Here is an 18,159-nt window from a genome sequence, read left to right on the forward strand (position 1 = left end):
CTGGTACAAATCGTGCCTTCTGATACAAATCGTGCCTTGTGATACAGATCATGCCTTCCGGTACTGATTGTGCCTTCTGATACAAACCACGTCTTCTGGTACTGATGGTGCCTTCTGTTACTGATTGTGTCTTTTGGTACTGACCATGCCTTCCGGTACTGACCGTGCCTTCCGGTGCTGATCGTGCCTTCTGGTACTGATTGTGTCTTCTGGTACTGATTGTGGCTTCTGGTACTGATTGTGTCTTATGGTACTGACCGTGCCTTCCGGTACTGATCGTGACTTCTGGTACAGACCGTGTACTCCGGTACTGATTGTGTCTTCTGGTAGTGACCTTGGCTTCTAGTATTGACCGTGCTTTCTGGTACTGATTGTGTCTTCTGGTACTGACCGTGCCTTCTGGTACAAATCGTGCCTTCTGATACGGATCATGCCTTCTGATACAGACCGTGTCTTCTGGGACTGGCGGTGCCTTCTCGTACTGATTGTGTCTCCTGGTACAGACTGTGCCTTCTGGTACCGACCATGTCTTCTGGTACTGATTGTGTCGTCTGGTACTCACCGTACCTTCTAGCTTAAGCTGTACATCAAGCAAGAATGGGAAATAATTCCACTTTAAAAATGTTGTCTCCTCAGTTCCCAAAGGTTTACTGAGTCTTGTTAAAAGGAAAGGCCTAAAAATGCCACTGTGACAGCTTTTTTGCGATGTGTTGCTGCCATTAAATTCTAAGTTAATGATTATTTGCAAAAGACAATTACATTTCTCAGTTCCAACATTAAATATCTTGTCTTTGCAGTCCATCCAATTGAATATAAGTTGAAAAGGATTTGCAAATCATTGTATTCTGTTTTTATTTACCATTCACACAACGTGACAACTTCACTGGTTTTGGGTTTTCTATTACAAAATGTCATCCCTCGGGGGCAGTCCAGGATTGGCCAACTCTGTAAACTTTGTCCCCGAAAGCCTGAGTCAAAAGGTCGTGTTTAGTCGTGTCGGAGAACAAACGAGATGGCGGCGCTAAAGAGAACGGTGTCTTGGCTGTGCTTGCTCACAGGTACTAGGGTAGATGACGCATGTTTTGTTCATTATCAACATTTATGGATTATGAGAAGTCTTTTCTGGCAGTTTTGTCAAGATCCTGTCAAGGTCAAAAACTAGGGAACAACTGCGACTCAGAGCTCCTGGACAACCTATCAGCTGATCTTCAGGTACAACATTTTATATGATTCATGATAGCATGATCCTGGATAATGTGGTCTGTGATACTATAACATGATCTACAATTAGTGATTCATGAGGCCATGATCCATGATACCATGATCTATACCATGATCTATGATAGCCATGATAACATGATCCACAAATAATGATCCATGATAGCATAACGTGGTCTGTGATACCATGATCTATGATACCGTGACACCGGGATCTATGATATCATTACATTGAACAAAGAGAGAACAGTCTGCTCTACCAAAGTTAAATATACTTGGCCAATAAATCTGATTCTGATGATACCAAGATATATGATGTTAGGATCGGATACCTTGATAATGTGATCCATGATACAATGATCTATGATACCATGATAATGTGCTCTATGATACATGATTCACGATCATGATACAATCACTGTTTCCATGCACTTAATTAGTCTGATTTCTAAAACAGTTTAGGTTGTTGTATTTTCACACCAAAGAGTGAAGTCCAAGTGTCCATGCATACTCTCTAATGCGACTATTGCTGCCTGATACTGTTCCAGATGAAGGTTGCTATTGTGCTGGACTATCTTGTGTACCGACTGATACTGGTCCATATGAAGGTTGCTATTGTTCTGGACTATCTTGTGCCACGACTGATATTGTTGCAGATGAAGGTTGCTATTGTTCTGGACTATCTTGTGCCCCGACTGATACTGTTCTAGATGAAGGTTGCTATTGTACTGGACAGTCTTGTGCCCCGACTGATACTGTTCCAGCTGAAGGTTGCTCTTGTCCTGGACTATTTTGTGACCTGACTGATACTGTTCCAGCTGAAGGTTGCTATTGTACCGGACTATCTTGTGACCTGACTGATACTGTTCCAGATGAAGGTTGCTATTGTGCTGGACTATCTTGTGCACCGACTGATAGTGGTCCATATAAAGATTGCTATTGTTATGGACTATCTTGTGCCCCAACTGATACTGTTCCAGATGAAGGTTGCTATTGTTGTGGACTATCTTGTGCCCCAACGTATACTGTTACAGCTGAAGGTTGCTCTTGTCCTGGACTATCTTGTGACCTGACTGATACTTTTCCAGCAGAAGGTTAATATTGTCCTGGACTATCTTGTGACCTGACTGATACTGTTCCAGATGAAGGTTGCTATTGTCCTGGACTGTCTTGTGACCTGACTGATACTTTTCCAGCTGAAGGTTGCTATTGTCTTGGACTATCTTGTGACCTGACTGATACTGTTGTCGATGAAGGTTTGCTATTGTTCTGGACCATCTTGTGCCCTGACTGATACTTTTCCAGATAAAGGTTGCTATTGTTGTGGACTATATTTTGTCCCAACTGATATTGTTCCAGATGAAGGTTGTTATACTTTTCCAGCTGAAGGTTGCTTTTGTTGTGGACTATATTTTGCCCCGACTGACACTGTTCCAGATGAAGGTTGCTATTGTTCTGGACTATCTTGTGCCCCGACTGATACTGGTCCATATGAAGGTTGCTAATGTTGTGGACTATTTTGTGCCCCGACTGATACTGTTCCAGATGAAGGTTGCTACTATCCTGGACTATCTTGTGACCTGACTGATACTGTTCCAGATGAAGGTTGCTATTGTGCTGGACTATCTTGTGCACCGACTGATACTGGTCCATATGAAGGTTGCTATTGTTATGGACTATCTTGTGCCACGACTGATATTGTTGCAGATGAAGGTTGCTATTGTTGTGGACTATCTTGTTCCCCAACTGATACTGTTCCAGATGAAGGTTGCTATTGTTGTGGACTATCTTGTTCCCCAACTGATACTGTTCCAGATGAAGGTTGCTATTGTTGTGGACTATCTTGTTCCCCAACTGATACTGTTCCAGATGATGGTTGCTATTGTTGTGGACTATCTTGTGCCCCAATTTATACTGTTACAACTGAATGTTGCTATTGTCCTGGACTATCTTGTGACCTGACTGATACTGTTCCAGCTGAAGGTTGCTATTGTCCTGGACTATCTTGTGACCTGACTGATACTGTTGTAGATGAAGGTTTGCTATTGTTGTGGACTATCTTGTGCCCCGACTGATACTTGTCCATATGAAGGTTGCTATTGTTGTGGACTATCTTGTGCCCCGACTGATACTGTTATAGATGAAGGTTGCTATTGTCCTGGACTAGCTTGTGACCTGACTGATACTGTTCCAGGTGAAGGATGCTATTGTTCTGGACTATCTTGTGCCCCGACTGACACCGTTCCAGATGAAGGATGCTATTATTCTGGACTATCTTGTGCCCCGACTGATACTTTTCCAGATGAAGGTTGCTATTGTTGTGGACTGTATTTTGCCCCAACTGATACTGTTCCAGATGAAGGTTGTTATTGTCCTGGACTATCTTGTGACCTGACTGATACTGTTCCAGCTGAAGGTTGCTATTGTCCTGGACTATCTTGTGACCTGACTGATACTGTTCCAGATGAAGGTTGCTATTGTTGTGGACTATATTTTGCCCCGACTGACACTGTTCCAGATGAAGGATGCTATTATTCTGGACTATCTTGTGCCCCGACTGATACTTTTCCAGATGAAGGTTGCTATTGTTGTGGACTGTATTTTGCCCCAACTGATACTGTTCCAGATGAAGGTTGTTATTGTCCTGGACTATCTTGTGACCTGACTGATACTGTTCCAGCTGAAGGTTGCTATTGTCCTGGACTATCTTGTGACCTGACTGAAAGTGTTCCAGGTGAAGGTTGCTATTGCTGTGGACTATCTTGTGCCCCGACTGATACTGGTCCATATGAAGGTTGCTATTGTTGTGGACTATCTTGTGCCCCGACTGATACTGTTCTAGATGAAGGTTGCTTTTGTCCTGGACTAGCTTGTGACCTGACTGATACTGTTCCAGGTGAAGGATGCTATTGTTCTGAACTATCTTGTGCCCCGACTGACACCGTTCCAGATGAAGGTTGCTATTGTTCTGGACTATATTTTGCCCCGACTGATACTGTTCCAGATGAAGGTTGTTATTGTTGTGGACTATCTTGTGCCCTGACTGATACTTTTCCAGGTAAAGGTTGCTATTGTTGTAGACTATATTTTGCCCCGACGGATACTGGTCCATATTAAAGTTGCTATTGTCCTGGACTATCTTGTGCCCCGACTGATACTGTTCTAGATGAAGGTTGCTATTGTTCTGGACAATCTTGTGCCCAAACTGACAATGTTCCAGATGAAGGATGCTATTATTCTGGACTATCTTGTGCCCCGACTGATACTGTTCTAGATGAAGGTTGCTATTGTTCTGGACAATCTTGTGCCCAAACTGACAATGTTCCAGATGAAGGATGCTATTATTCTGGACTATCTTGTGCCCCGACTGATACTGTTCTAGATGAAGGTTGCTATTGTTCTGGACAATCTTGTGCCCAAACTGACAATGTTTCAGATGAAGGTTGCTATTGTCCTGGTCTATCTTGTGACCTGACTGATACTGTTCCAGCTGAAGGTTGCTATTGTCCTGGACTATCTTGTGACCTGACTGATACTGTTCCAGATGAAGGTTGCTATTGTTGTGGACTATCTTGTGACCTGAGTGATACTGTTCCAGGGGAAGGATGCTATTGGTTTGGACTATCTTGTGCCCCAACTGACACTGTTCCAGATGAAGGTTGCTATTGTTCTGGACTATCTTGTGCCCCGACTGATACTGTTCTAGATGAAGGTTGCTGTTGTCCTGGACTAGCTTGTGACCTGACTGATCCTGTTCCAGGTGAAGGATGCTATAGTTCTGGACTATCTTGTGCCCCGACTGACACCGTTCCAGATGAAGGTTGCTATTGTTCTGGACTATATTTTGCCCCGACTGATACTGTTCCAGATGAAGGTTGTTATTGTTGTGGACTATCTTGTGCCCCGACTGATACTGTTCTAGATGAAGGTTGCTATTGTTCTGGACAATCTTGTGCCCCGACTGATACTGTTCCAGATGAAGGTTGTTATTGTGGTGGACTATTTTGTGCCTCGACTGATACTGTACTGCTCCAGCTAAAGGTTGCTATTGTACTGGACAATCGCATAATCCAGGTGTGTTCGTCCAACTTTTCAAAAACCAAACAAGGTTTGAATCAAGGTGTTTCCCTGGGCTGCAGGAGGCTTATTTAGAGCCAAACTTTCAGAAATCGGACTAATTTAGTGCATGGACACGTACTGACTGATCCATGATTCCATGAGAATGTGATCTATGATACATGATTTGGGATAACCTGATCCATGACAACAACGTTTGTGTGCTTGAAGTTGCTTTAAATGTCAAAACAAGGTGTGTTCCTTGCATGGACCAACAGGTGGCGCTCGAGTGCAACGCGAGCCAGTCACCTACGTGGTCCAGTCAGCAGAAGGCAGCGCTGCTTGTCCACCTGAGGAATGTGATGGCCGTCATGCACACGCATCAGCTGAGTGGTAGGAAGTTGTCACGTGATCAAGTGATCTTTGATTATGGATCTGAGGTGGTACAGTAGTCGTAGTCCGTTACAGTCCGTCAGACTTTACTCGAACGTCCAACTCCGTTTGCGGTAGATCCATTACACATTCGTGACAACTGTGTTTGCATACAGAATGTCTAGGGGCGGAGCCTGTGCAATGTCCTGAGCCGGAGGTTCCCAAGAACGGAGGCTTGGCGTGTGTGACGCTGGCCAACAGGCGTTACTGCAAACCCTTGTGCAACCACGTGAGTCACACGACGCTGCCGTGCGGCCGGCGGGAAGTCACTTTGCCGAATGTCTTGCAGGGTTACGATTTTGCCTTCCTGAGGACCAGTCGCCCGTTTGAGGAATGCAGCGATGAGACGGGCTACAAATGGAAAAGTCAGTACGTCGGTGGAAACAGGCTGGCACTTTGCAACGGTAAAAGTCCAACTCACCCACGGACCTCGTACTAGTCTCAACCACGGGAGTCATCCAGACATACTTGCCAACCCTCCCGATTTTTCCGGGAGACTCACAAATTTCAGTGCCCACACTGTGAACCCACACCAAACAAGAATGACAAACACATTTCGGGAGAACATCCGCACCGTAACACAACATAAACACAACAGAACAAATACCCAGAATCCCTTGCATCCCTAACTCTTCCGGGCTACAATATACACCCAACCCCGACCCCTCCACACCTCAAACCCCATCCCCAATCTCCCGAATTCGAAGGTCTCAAGGTTGGCAAGTATGCATCCAGAGCCTGCGTGGCTTTCGTCGTGCCACATGTCACGTTCAGTCGTCGCGACAGAGACCCCCAAAAATGCAAAGGCAGGTGGAAAATCCAAATAGTCAAGCTGTGCACGTTAAGCTGACAATCAAAGGGTCCAAAACAAAAGGATCTGTAACAAACACCCGCGTAACCAAAACAAGCAAGCTGTGAGGCTGGCATTTAAAGCCCTCCAGTAATCAAACACAGCAGGTGAGAGGCATCATTACTAATCACTGGCGCTGAGAAGCAGGGCTCAAGTTACTGCCAGACACCAACAGGAAGTGAGACCAAAATAAGAGCGCTCAACAGGAAACAACCCGAAAACACAGGAACTACGCCCAAAACACAAACAAAAACATGCGCGGTTATTTGGATTGATATAACCGCGGGTCTGCTAACACAGACCCGCAGACGTGAGCACATCACCCCTATTTTAGCGTCCCTTCACTGGCTCCCTGTGCGTTACCGAATACATTTTAAACTCCTTTTATTTGTTTTTAAATGTCTAAACAACCTCGCGCCAACCTATCTCTCCGACCTCCTTCAGCCTTACTGCCCCACCCGATCCTTAAGATCAGCCGATCAGCTGCTGTTGACGGTCCCTGACACAAGGCTGAAGCTTAGAGGTGACAGAGCTTTCGCCGTTGCTGCTCCCAAGCTCTGGAACGACCTACCCCTGAGTGTTAGACAAGCCTCCTCTCTTCCTGTTTTTAAATCTCTCTTAAAAACATATTTTTATTCCATGGCTTTTAACACTGAGTGATATCCATCCTGCAATGGCGCCCCATAATACACCTGCTGTGATCCTGTTTTTATGTTTTTATGTTTTTATTAATTCTATTTTAATTATTTATTTTTTATCATGTTCTGTTTGTGTTGCGTTGTGTTTGCTCGATACTCGTTTTATCTTTTAACCTGCTCATTGTACAGCACTTTGGCTACCCCTGTGGTAAATTTTAAATGTGCTTTATAAATAAAGTTGATTTGATTTGATTTGATTGATATTGATATCGCAATCTAGAACACAATTATTCATTTGAAATCAAGTATTTATCGTACCTTTTAAATGAAATATAAAAGAATGGATATAAATTACAAAACCCAAAACCAGTGAAGTTGGCACGTTGTGTAAATGGGAAATAAAAACAGAATACAATGATTTGCAAATCCTTTTCAACTTATATTCAATTGAATAGACTGCAAAGACAAGATATTTCATGTTCACACTGAGCAACACATTGCAAAAAAAGTTGACACAGGGGCATTTTTACCACTGTGTTACATGGCCTTTCCTTTTAACAACACTCAGTAAACCTTTGGGAACTGAGGAGACACATTTTTGAAGCTTTTCAGGTGGAATTCTTTCCCATTCTTGCTTGATGTACAGCTTAAGTTGTTCAACAGTCCGGGGGTCTCCCTTGTGGTATTTTAGGCTTCATAATGCGCCACACATTTTCAATGGGAGACAGGTCTGGACTACAGGCAGGCCAGTCTAGTACCCGCACTCTTTTACTATGAAGCCACGCTGATGTAACATGGCTTGGCATTGTCTTGCTGAAATAAGCAGGGGCGTCCATGATAACGTTGCTTGGATGGCAACATATGATGGGTGATGGGTCAAATGCAGATAATAATTTCGCCACACCTCATTGGTACTTTAACTTGAACTTTTTTACAAGATCATACATTGGTCATAATTTAAGTTCTCATGTGTCCTGGGGATAAGTTGATTGGCAACACTAAATTGGCCCTAGTGTGTGAATGTGAGTGTGAATGTTGTCTGTCTATCTGTGTTGGCCCTGCGATGAGGTGGCGACTTGTCCAGGGTGTACCCCGCCTTCCGCCCGATTGTAGCTGAGATAGGCTCCAGCGCCCCCCGCGACCCCTAAAGGGAATAAGCGGTAGAAAATGGATGGATGGATGGATGTGTCCTGGGACGTATTTCCAGAATATAAACATAATATTTGGTAACGATAAAAAATTATCGATGTAATCATAGTAGTATCGACCAGATACGCTCCTGTACTTGGTATCATTACAGTGGATGTCAGGTGTAGATCCAACCATGGCATTTGTATATATTGTGATATTGGTGAGTTATTGTATCCTCCTACGGTGTGAAGTGAAGCATGTTTAGCGTCCTCCAGTGATAATGGTACTTGTAAGAAACTTACTCTATTTGTCGCCATGGAGGCAAGGATTAGTGTCTTAAAGCACCTCTTCCTGAGGGCGTTTCAGTGTTATAACGTCACCTTTATCTTTACTTTTTAGGCCAAAATGCGTCCGTTCTCCCTTTTCTGTCCACACACCGTGTCTGCTTGTAAGTACTCTGTGTGTGTGCGCTGCTGAACATGTGTCAGGTTCAAGCACTGATGACATCTATTAATCAGACAAGAAGCAAGGAATCATGCAGAGACAGAGTTCAATTTAGCTCATGAGGAGAACGCATGGAGCTGCGCCCTTAGTCACAGTCTCGCCCTACGCTCTAAGGTTCAGCTCCTGCGTCCCTTTATTTATTCAGGAGTTCCACAGTCAACAACACTAAGGCCGCCTCTAACAGGAGTGGTCACATATATATATCCAGTACGCACAATACGTGACGGAATGTGCTGGGGGCCTTGTGATTTCGCCTTGTCCCCGCTTCGTCTGTGTGTTGTCATCCTATCTTCGTTGAGGTCCTTGAAGTCTCTGCTTCGTCTGCGTGCTGTCATCTTATCTTCGTTGAGGTCCTTGAAGTCCGTGGCCTGTTAGCGGGCTAAAACAAAGATAACATCTGTGGCTGAGGCCACCCCTCAGACAAGAAGTTTTGTCCTTGCATAGATTAGAAAAGTCTAACTTGAGCACAATAGCTAATAACTAAAGCAACGGACCTTAAGCATACTAAAGTTAGTGTGTTCGTAAAACCCAGCAATGTCTCGACGCACCATCGACCAATCTGATTCTGATTCTGATGCCCGTTAATAAAAACAAGGGGGAAAGGGCAGGGACAGGTACTTTTTAGAGGCGGTATAGTACAGAATATGATTCATTAGTATGGCGGTACTATACTAGTACCGGTATACCGTACAACCCTAGTGTGCACACAGAAAGACACGTGTTGTCAATCATCTATATTAGTCCCTCTGTTTCAACCGTCCCTCTCTAGAAGCCTCCATCCAAGTCGCAGGAGCAAAGACGGCGTATTTCCCCAAAGATCAGGACTGCCTGACCACCAAGACCGGCAACCATAGTCGGAGTGACATCATTCAGGACTTCACCGAGGAGCTGAGAAGTTTGGACTTGGAGGGAGAAGCACGGTCCACGTGTCTGGTGTGCGGCTGAAGAACAATAAACACACTGCACCGTTCATCTTTGTCGCGGTCTTCAGTGCACACCTGTGTCGCCCTGGTCTGGGTGTCTCCTCCAATCAGCCCTGACTAGTCTATAGTCCAGGTGTTGCACAATCCAATCAGCTCTGACTAGTCTATAGTCCAGGTGTTGTACAATCCAATCCGCTCTGACTAGTCTATAGTCCAGGTGTTGATCAATCCAATCCGCTCTGACTAGTCTATAGTCCAGGTGTTGCACAATCCAATCAGCTCTGACTAGTCTATAGTCCAGGTGTTGCACAATCCAATCAGCTCTGACTAGTCTGTAGTCCAGGTGTTGTACAATCCAATCAGCTCTGACTAGTCTATAGTCCAGGTGTTGCACAATCCAATCAGCTCTGACTAGTCTATAGTCCAGGTGTTGCACAATCCAATCAGCTCTGACTAGTCTATAGTCCAGGTGTTGCACAATCCAATCAGCTCTGACTAGTCTATAGTCCAGGTGTTGCACAATCCAATCAGCTCTGACTAGTCTATAGTCCAGGTGTTGTACAATCCAATCAGCTCTGACTAGTCTATAGTGCAGGTGTTGAGCAATCCAATCATCTCTGACTAGTCTGTAGTCCAGGTGTTGTACAATCCAATCAGCTCCGACTAGTCTATAGTCCAGGTGTTGAGCAATCCAATCATCTCTGACTAGTCTGTAGTCCAGGTGTTGTACAATCCAATCAGCTCTGACTAGTCTATAGTCCAGGTGTTGAGCAATCCAATCATCCCTGACTAGTTTGTAGTCCAGGTGTTGTACAATCCAATCAATGCTGACTAGTCTATAGTCCAGGTGTTGCACAATCCAATCAGCTCTGACTAGTCTATAGTCCAGGTGTTGCACAATCTAGTCCAGGTGTTGTACAATCCAATCAGCTCCGACTAGTCTATAGTCCAGGTGTTGAGCAATCCAATCATCTCTGACTAGTCTGTAGTCCAGGTGTTGCACAATCCAATCACCTCTGACTAGTCTATAGTCCAGGTGTTGTACAATACAATCAGCTCTGGCTAGTCTGTAGTCCAGGTGTTGTACAATCCAATCAGCTCTGACTAGTCTATAGTCCAGGTGTTGTACAATCCAATCAGCTCTGACTAGTCTATAGTCCAGGTGTTGAGCAATCCAATCATCTCTGACTAGTCTGTAGTCCAGGTGTTGTACAATCCAATCAGCTCCGACTAGTCTATAGTCCAGGTGTTGAGCAATCCAATCATCTCTGACTAGTCTGTAGTCCAGGTGTTGCACAATCCAATCAGCTCTGACTAGTCTATAGTGCAGGTGTTGAGCAATCCAATCATCTCTGACTAGTCTGTAGTCCAGGTGTTGTACAATCCAATCAGCTCCGACTAGTCTATAGTCCAGGTGTTGAGCAATCCAATCATCTCTGACTAGTCTGTAGTCCAGGTGTTGTACAATCCAATCAGCTCTGACTAGTCTATAGTCCAGGTGTTGAGCAATCCAATCATCTCTGACTAGTTTGTAGTCCAGGTGTTGTACAATCCAATCAATGCTGACTAGTCTATAGTCCAGGTGTTGCACAATCCAATCAGCTCTGACTAGTCTATAGTCCAGGTGTTGCACAATCTAGTCCAGGTGTTGTACAATCCAATCAGCTCCGACTAGTCTATAGTCCAGGTGTTGAGCAATCCAATCATCTCTGACTAGTCTGTAGTCCAGGTGTTGCACAATCCAATCACCTCTGACTAGTCTATAGTCCAGGTGTTGTACAATACAATCAGCTCTGGCTAGTCTGTAGTCCAGGTGTTGTACAATCCAATCAGCTCTGACTAGTCTATAGTCCAGGTGTTGCACAATCCAATCAGCTCTGACTAGTCTATAGTCCAGGTGTTGCGCAATCCAATCAGCTCCGACTAGTCTATAGTCCAGGTGTTGTGCAATCCAATCAGCTCTGACTAGTCTATAGTCCAGGTGTTGTGCAATCCAATCAGCTCTGACTAGGCTATAGTCCAGGTGTTGTACAATCCAATCCGCCCTGACTAGTCTATAGTCCAGGTGTTGTACAATCCAATCAGCACTGACTAGTCTATAGTCCAGGTGTTGCACAATCCAATCAGCTCTGACTAGTCTACAGTCCAGGTGTTGCGCAATTCAATCAGCTCTGACTAGTCTATAGTCCAGGTGTTGTACAATCCAATCAGCTCTGACTAGTCTATAGTCCAGGTGTTGTACAATCCAATCAGCTCTGACTAGTCTATAGTCCAGGTGTTGCACAATCCAATGCGCTCTGACTAGTCTGTAGTCCAGGTGTTGTACAATCCAATCAGCTCTGACTAGTCTATAGTCCAGGTGTTGCACAATCCAATCAGCTCTGACTAGTCTATCGTCCAGGTGTTGCACAATCCAATCAGCTCTGACTAGTCTATAGTCCAGGTGTTGCACAATCCAACCAGCTCTGATTAGTCTATAGTCCAGGTGTTGTACAATCCAATCAGCTCTGACTAGTCTATAGTCCAGATGCTGTACAATCCAATCAACACTGAATAGTCTGTAGTCCAGGTGTTGCACAATCCAATCAGCCCTGACTAGTCTATAGTCCAGATGTTGCACAATCCAATCAGCTCTGACTAGTCTACAGTCCAGGTGTTGCACAATCCAATCAGCTCTGACTAGTCTATAGTCCAGGTGTTGCACAATCCAATCAGCTCTGACTAGTCTATAGTCCAGGTGTTGAGCAATCCAATCAGCTCTGACTAGTCTATAGTCCAGGTGTTGCACAATCCAATCAGCTCTGACTAGTCTGTAGTCCAGGTGTTGTACAATCCAATCAGCTCTGACTAGTCTATAGTCCAGGTGTTGCGCAATCTAGTCCAGGTGTTGCACAATCTAGTCCAGGTGTTGCGCAATCTGATCGTGTATTTGCTTCCTGTTCAGATCGTATTCACATGTAATGACTGACAGTCTACTAAAAAGTGATTGTCATGTCACACTTTGACCACTAGATGGCAAACTAAGCACGAGCTGAATCAACATTGCTCTTTTGTCATTTTGTTTGGCGGCAAAATGAGTGATTATTCGTCATTTAGTGTAAAAGTTAGATGTATAATTATAATGTGTTGAGTAACAGTTTTGTAAATATATTTTCGCTGAGAGGAGCCAAGTTTCTCTGCTTAGACGCGGTAATGCTGCTAACTGCCATTCTTCAGTCCTGCCACTAGAGGGCAGCATGTTACTGCACTGAAACAAGTACCGGATATGAATCAGCCGTTACACAAATATTAAATATGACACAGGAAGTGCGACTCTTTTAAATCACAAAATAAACTCTTTTAACAACAATTAAATAAGTCGAACATTTATAGCACAAAACATGAAACAAATTATCCATGACGTCATCACGGTGTCTGAACAACATCAGGATACCATGGTCTATTAAAATGATGCCACAAAAACATGATCCAATGATAACATGATTCATGATAAAATGATACCATAATAAGATGATCTAATGATAACATGATCAATGATAAGATTATACCATAAAAAGATGATCTAATTATGACATATTCAATGATAAAATGATACCATAAAAAGATGAGCCAATGATAACATATTCAATGATAAAATGATACCATAAAAAGATGATCCGAGGATAACATGTTCCAATGATAAGATTATATATTTTCGCTGAAAACAAGAGGATCCAATGATAACATGATCCAAACATGATACCATAAAAAAAATGATCCAATGATAACATGATCCATGATAACATGATACCATAAAAAGATGATCCAATGATAACATGATCAATGATAAAATTATACCATAAAAAGATGATCTAATGATAACATGTTCCAATGATAAGATTATACTATAAACAAGAGGATCCAATGATAACATGATCCAAACATGATACCATAAAAAAATGATCCAATGATAACATGATCCATGATAACGTGATACCATAAAAAGATGATCCAATGATAACATGATTCATGGTAAAATCATACCATAAAAAGATGATCCAATGATAACATGATGTATGGTAAAATTATACCAAAAAAAGATGATCCAATGATAACATGATCAATGATAAAATGATACCATAAAAGATGATCCAATGATAACATGATCAATGATAAAATGATACCATAAAAAGATGATCCAATGATAACATGATTCATGGTAAAATCATACCATAAAAAGATGATCCAAAGATAACATGATCAATGATAAAATGATACCATAAAAAGAAGATCAAATGATAACATGATCAATGGTAAAATGATACCATAAAAAGATGATCTAATGATAACATGTTCCAATGATAAGATTATACCATAAACAAGAGGATCCAATGATGACATGATCCACACATGATACCATAAAAAGATGATCCAATGATAACATGATTTATGGTCAAATTATACCATAAAAAGATGATCCAAAGATAACATGATCAATGATAAAATGATACCATAAAAAAATGATCAAATGATAACATGATCAATGATAAAATGATACCATAAAAAGATGATCAAATGATAACATGATCAATGATAAAATGATACCATAAAAAGATGATCTAATGATAACATGTTCCAATGATAAGATTATACCATAAACAAGAGGATCCAATGATAACATGATCCAAACATGATACCATAAAAAAATGATCCAATGATAACATGATTTATGGTCAAATTATACCATAAAAAGATGATCCAAAGATAACATGATCCATGATAACATAATACCATAAAAAGATGATCCAATGATAACATGATCAATGATAAAATGATACCATAAAAGATGATCCAATGATAACATGATCAATGATAAAATGATACCATAAAAAGATGATACAATGATAACGTGTTCCAATGATAACATTATACCATAAACAAGAGGATCCAATGATAACATGATCCAAACATGATACCATAAAAAGATGATCCAATGATAACATGATTTATGGTAAAATTATACCATAAAAAGATGATCCAAAGATAACATGATCAATGATAAAATGATACCATAAAAAGATGATCAAATGATAACATGATCAATGATAAAATGATACCATAAAAAGATGATCCAATTATAACATGTTCTAATGATAAGATTATACCATAAACAAGAGGATCCAATGATAACATGGTCCAAACATGATACCATTAAAAAAATGATCCAATGATAACATGATCCATGATAACGTGATACCATAAAAAGATGATCCAATGATAACATGATTCATGGTAAAATCATACCATAAAAAGATGATCCAATGATAACATGATCAATGATAAAATGATACCATAAAAGATGATCCAATGATAACATGATCATTGATAAAATGATACCATAAAAAGATGATCCAATGATAACATGTTCCAATGATAAGATTATACCATAAACAAGAGGATCCAATGATAACATGATCCAAACATGATACCATAAAAAAATTATCTAATGATAACATGATCCATGATAACATGATACCGTAAAAAGATGATCCAATGATAACATGATTCATGGTAAAATCATACCATAAAAAGATGATCCAATGATAACATGATCCATGATAACATGATACCATAAAAAGATGATCCAATGATAACATGACTTATGGTCAAATTATACCATAAAACGATGATCCAATGATAACATGATCAATGATAAATTGATACCATAAAAAGATGATCAAATGATAACATGATCAATGATAAAATGATACCATAAAAAGATGATCCAATGATAACATGATCAATGATAAAATGATACCATAAAAAGATGATCCAATGATAACATGATCAATGATAAAATGATACCATAAAAAGATGATCTAATGATAACATGATCAATGATAAAATGATACCATAAAAAGATGATCTAATGATAACATGTTCTAATGATAAGATTATACCATAAACAAGAGGATCCAATGATAACATGATCCAAACATGATACCATAAAAAAATGATCCAATGATAACAAGATCCATGATAACATGATACCGTAAAAAGATGATCCAATGATAACATTATCAATGATAAAATTATACCATAAAAGATGATCCAATGATAACATGATAAATGATAAAATGATACCATAAAAAGATGATCCAATGGTAACATGATCAATGATAAAATGATACCATAAAAAGATGATCCAATGATAACATGTTCCAATGATAAGATTATACCATAAACAAGAGGATCCAATGATTACATGATCCAAACATGATACCATAAAAAGATGATCCAATGATAACATGATTTATGGTAAAATTATACCATAAAAAGATGATCCAAAGATAACATGATCAATGATAACATGATACCATAAAAAGATGATCAAATGATAACATGATCAATGATAAAATGATACCATAAAAAGATGATCTAATGATAACATGTTCTAATGATAAGATTATACCATAAACAAGAGGATCCAATGATAACATGATCCAAACATGATAACATAAAAAAATGATCCAATGATAACATGATCCATGATAACGTGATACTATAAAAAGATGATCCAATGATAACATGATGTATGGTAAAATGATACCATAAAAAGATGATCCAAAGATAACATGATCAATGATAAAATGATACCATAAAAAGATGATCAAATGATAACATGATCAATGATAAAATGATACCATAAAAAGATGATCTAATGATAACATGTTCTAATGATAAGATTATACCATAAACAAGAGGATCCAATGATAACATGATCCAAACATGATACCATAAAAAAATGATCCAATGATAATATGATCCATGATAACATGATACCGTAAAAAGATGATCCAATGATAACATGATTTATGGTAAAATGATACCATAAAAAGATGATCCAATGATAACATGATCAATGATAAAATGATACCATAAAAAGATGATCCAATAATAACATGATCAATGATAAAATGATACCATAAAAAGACGATCCAATGATAAAATGATCAATGATAAAAGTATACCATAAAAAGATGATCCAATGATAATATGATCAATGATAAAATGATACCATAAAACGATGATCCAATTAAAACATGATCCAATGATAGCATAAAAAGATGATCAATGATAACATGATTAAGATGATCCATGATAACATGATAAATAATGACATGCCATAAAAAGATGATCCAATGGTAACATGATCCATGTTAAAATGATACCATAAAAAGATGATCCAATTATAATATGATACCATAAAAACATGATCCAATGATAACATCATAACAGGATACCATAAAAACATGGCCCAATGATAACATGTTCCAATGATAAGATTATACCATAAAAAGATGATCGAATGATAACATGATCAATGATAAAATGATACCATAAAAAGATGATCTAATGATAACATGATTCATGATAAAATGATGCCATAAAAACATGATCAATGATAAAATGATACCATAAAAAGATGATCCAATGATAAAATGATCAATGATAAAATGATATCATAAAAAGATGATCCAATGATAAAATGATCAATGATAAAAGTATACCATAAAAAGATGATCCAATGATAATATGATAAAATGATACCATAAAACGATGATCCAATTATAACATGATCCAATGATAGCATAAAAAGACGATCAATGATGACATGATTAAGATGATCCATGATAACATGATAAATGATGACATGCCATAAAAAGATGATCCAATGATAACACGATCCATGATAACATGATACCATAAAAAGATGATCCAATGATAACATGATACCATAAAAAGATGATCCAATGATAACATGATACCATAAAAAGATGATCCAATGATAACATGATACCATAAAAAGATGATCCAATGATAACATTATAACATGATACCATAAAAAGGTGATCCAATGATAACATGTTCCAATGATAAGATTATACCATAAAAAAGAGGATCCAATGATAACATGATCCAAACATGATACCATAAAAAAAATGATCCAAGGATAACATGATACCATAAAAAGATGATCCAATGATAACATGATCCAATGATAACATGATACCATAGAAGATGATCCATGATAACATGATTTATGGTAAAACGATACCATAAACAGATGATTCAATGATAACATGATCCATGATAATATGATACCATAGATTAGAAGATGATCCAATGATAACATGATGCCATAGATTAGAAGATGATCCAATGATAACATGATTCATAATAACATGACACCATAAAGATGATCCAACGATAACATGATCCATGATAACATGATGCCATAAAAAGATGATTCAATGATAACATGATACCATAAAAGAAGATCCATGATAACATGATTTATGGTAAAACAATACCATAAACAGATGATTCAATGATAACATGATCCATGATTACATGATACCATAGA

At 39.6% G+C, this 18,159-nt stretch overlaps 1 protein-coding gene across 1 annotated transcript; it reads left to right on the top strand.

Annotated features, from left to right (window-relative positions):
* Positions 1–969: 969 nt before the first annotated feature.
* Positions 970–9,799, top strand: LOC133616340 (uncharacterized). The gene is made up of 6 exons (XM_061975526.1): positions 970–1,058; positions 1,130–1,212; positions 5,553–5,667; positions 5,823–5,935; positions 5,996–6,110; positions 9,599–9,799. Exons 1-6 carry the CDS (start codon positions 1,013–1,015, stop codon positions 9,772–9,774), a joined length of 648 nt encoding a protein of 215 aa, XP_061831510.1. The 5' UTR covers positions 970–1,012; the 3' UTR covers positions 9,775–9,799.
* The last annotated feature ends 8,360 nt before the right edge of the window (positions 9,800–18,159 follow it).

The sequence above is a fragment of the Nerophis lumbriciformis genome, linkage group LG02 (assembly GCF_033978685.3).
Source record: "Nerophis lumbriciformis linkage group LG02, RoL_Nlum_v2.1, whole genome shotgun sequence".
Classification (NCBI taxonomy): domain Eukaryota; kingdom Metazoa; phylum Chordata; class Actinopteri; order Syngnathiformes; family Syngnathidae; genus Nerophis; species Nerophis lumbriciformis.

What these genes read in the sequence shown, in the direction of transcription:
- LOC133616340 (XM_061975526.1), top strand. Translation starts at nt 1,013, where the DNA reads ATGGCGGCGCTAAAGAGAACGGTGTCTTGGCTGTGCTTGCTCACAG. An exon ending in ACCTATCAGCTGATCTTCAG is followed by an intron (nt 1,213 to 5,552) that starts GTACAACATTTT and finishes ATGGACCAACAG; the next exon opens with GTGGCGCTCGAGTGCAACGC. An exon ending in GCACACGCATCAGCTGAGTG is followed by an intron (nt 5,668 to 5,822) that starts GTAGGAAGTTGT and finishes GTTTGCATACAG; the next exon opens with AATGTCTAGGGGCGGAGCCT.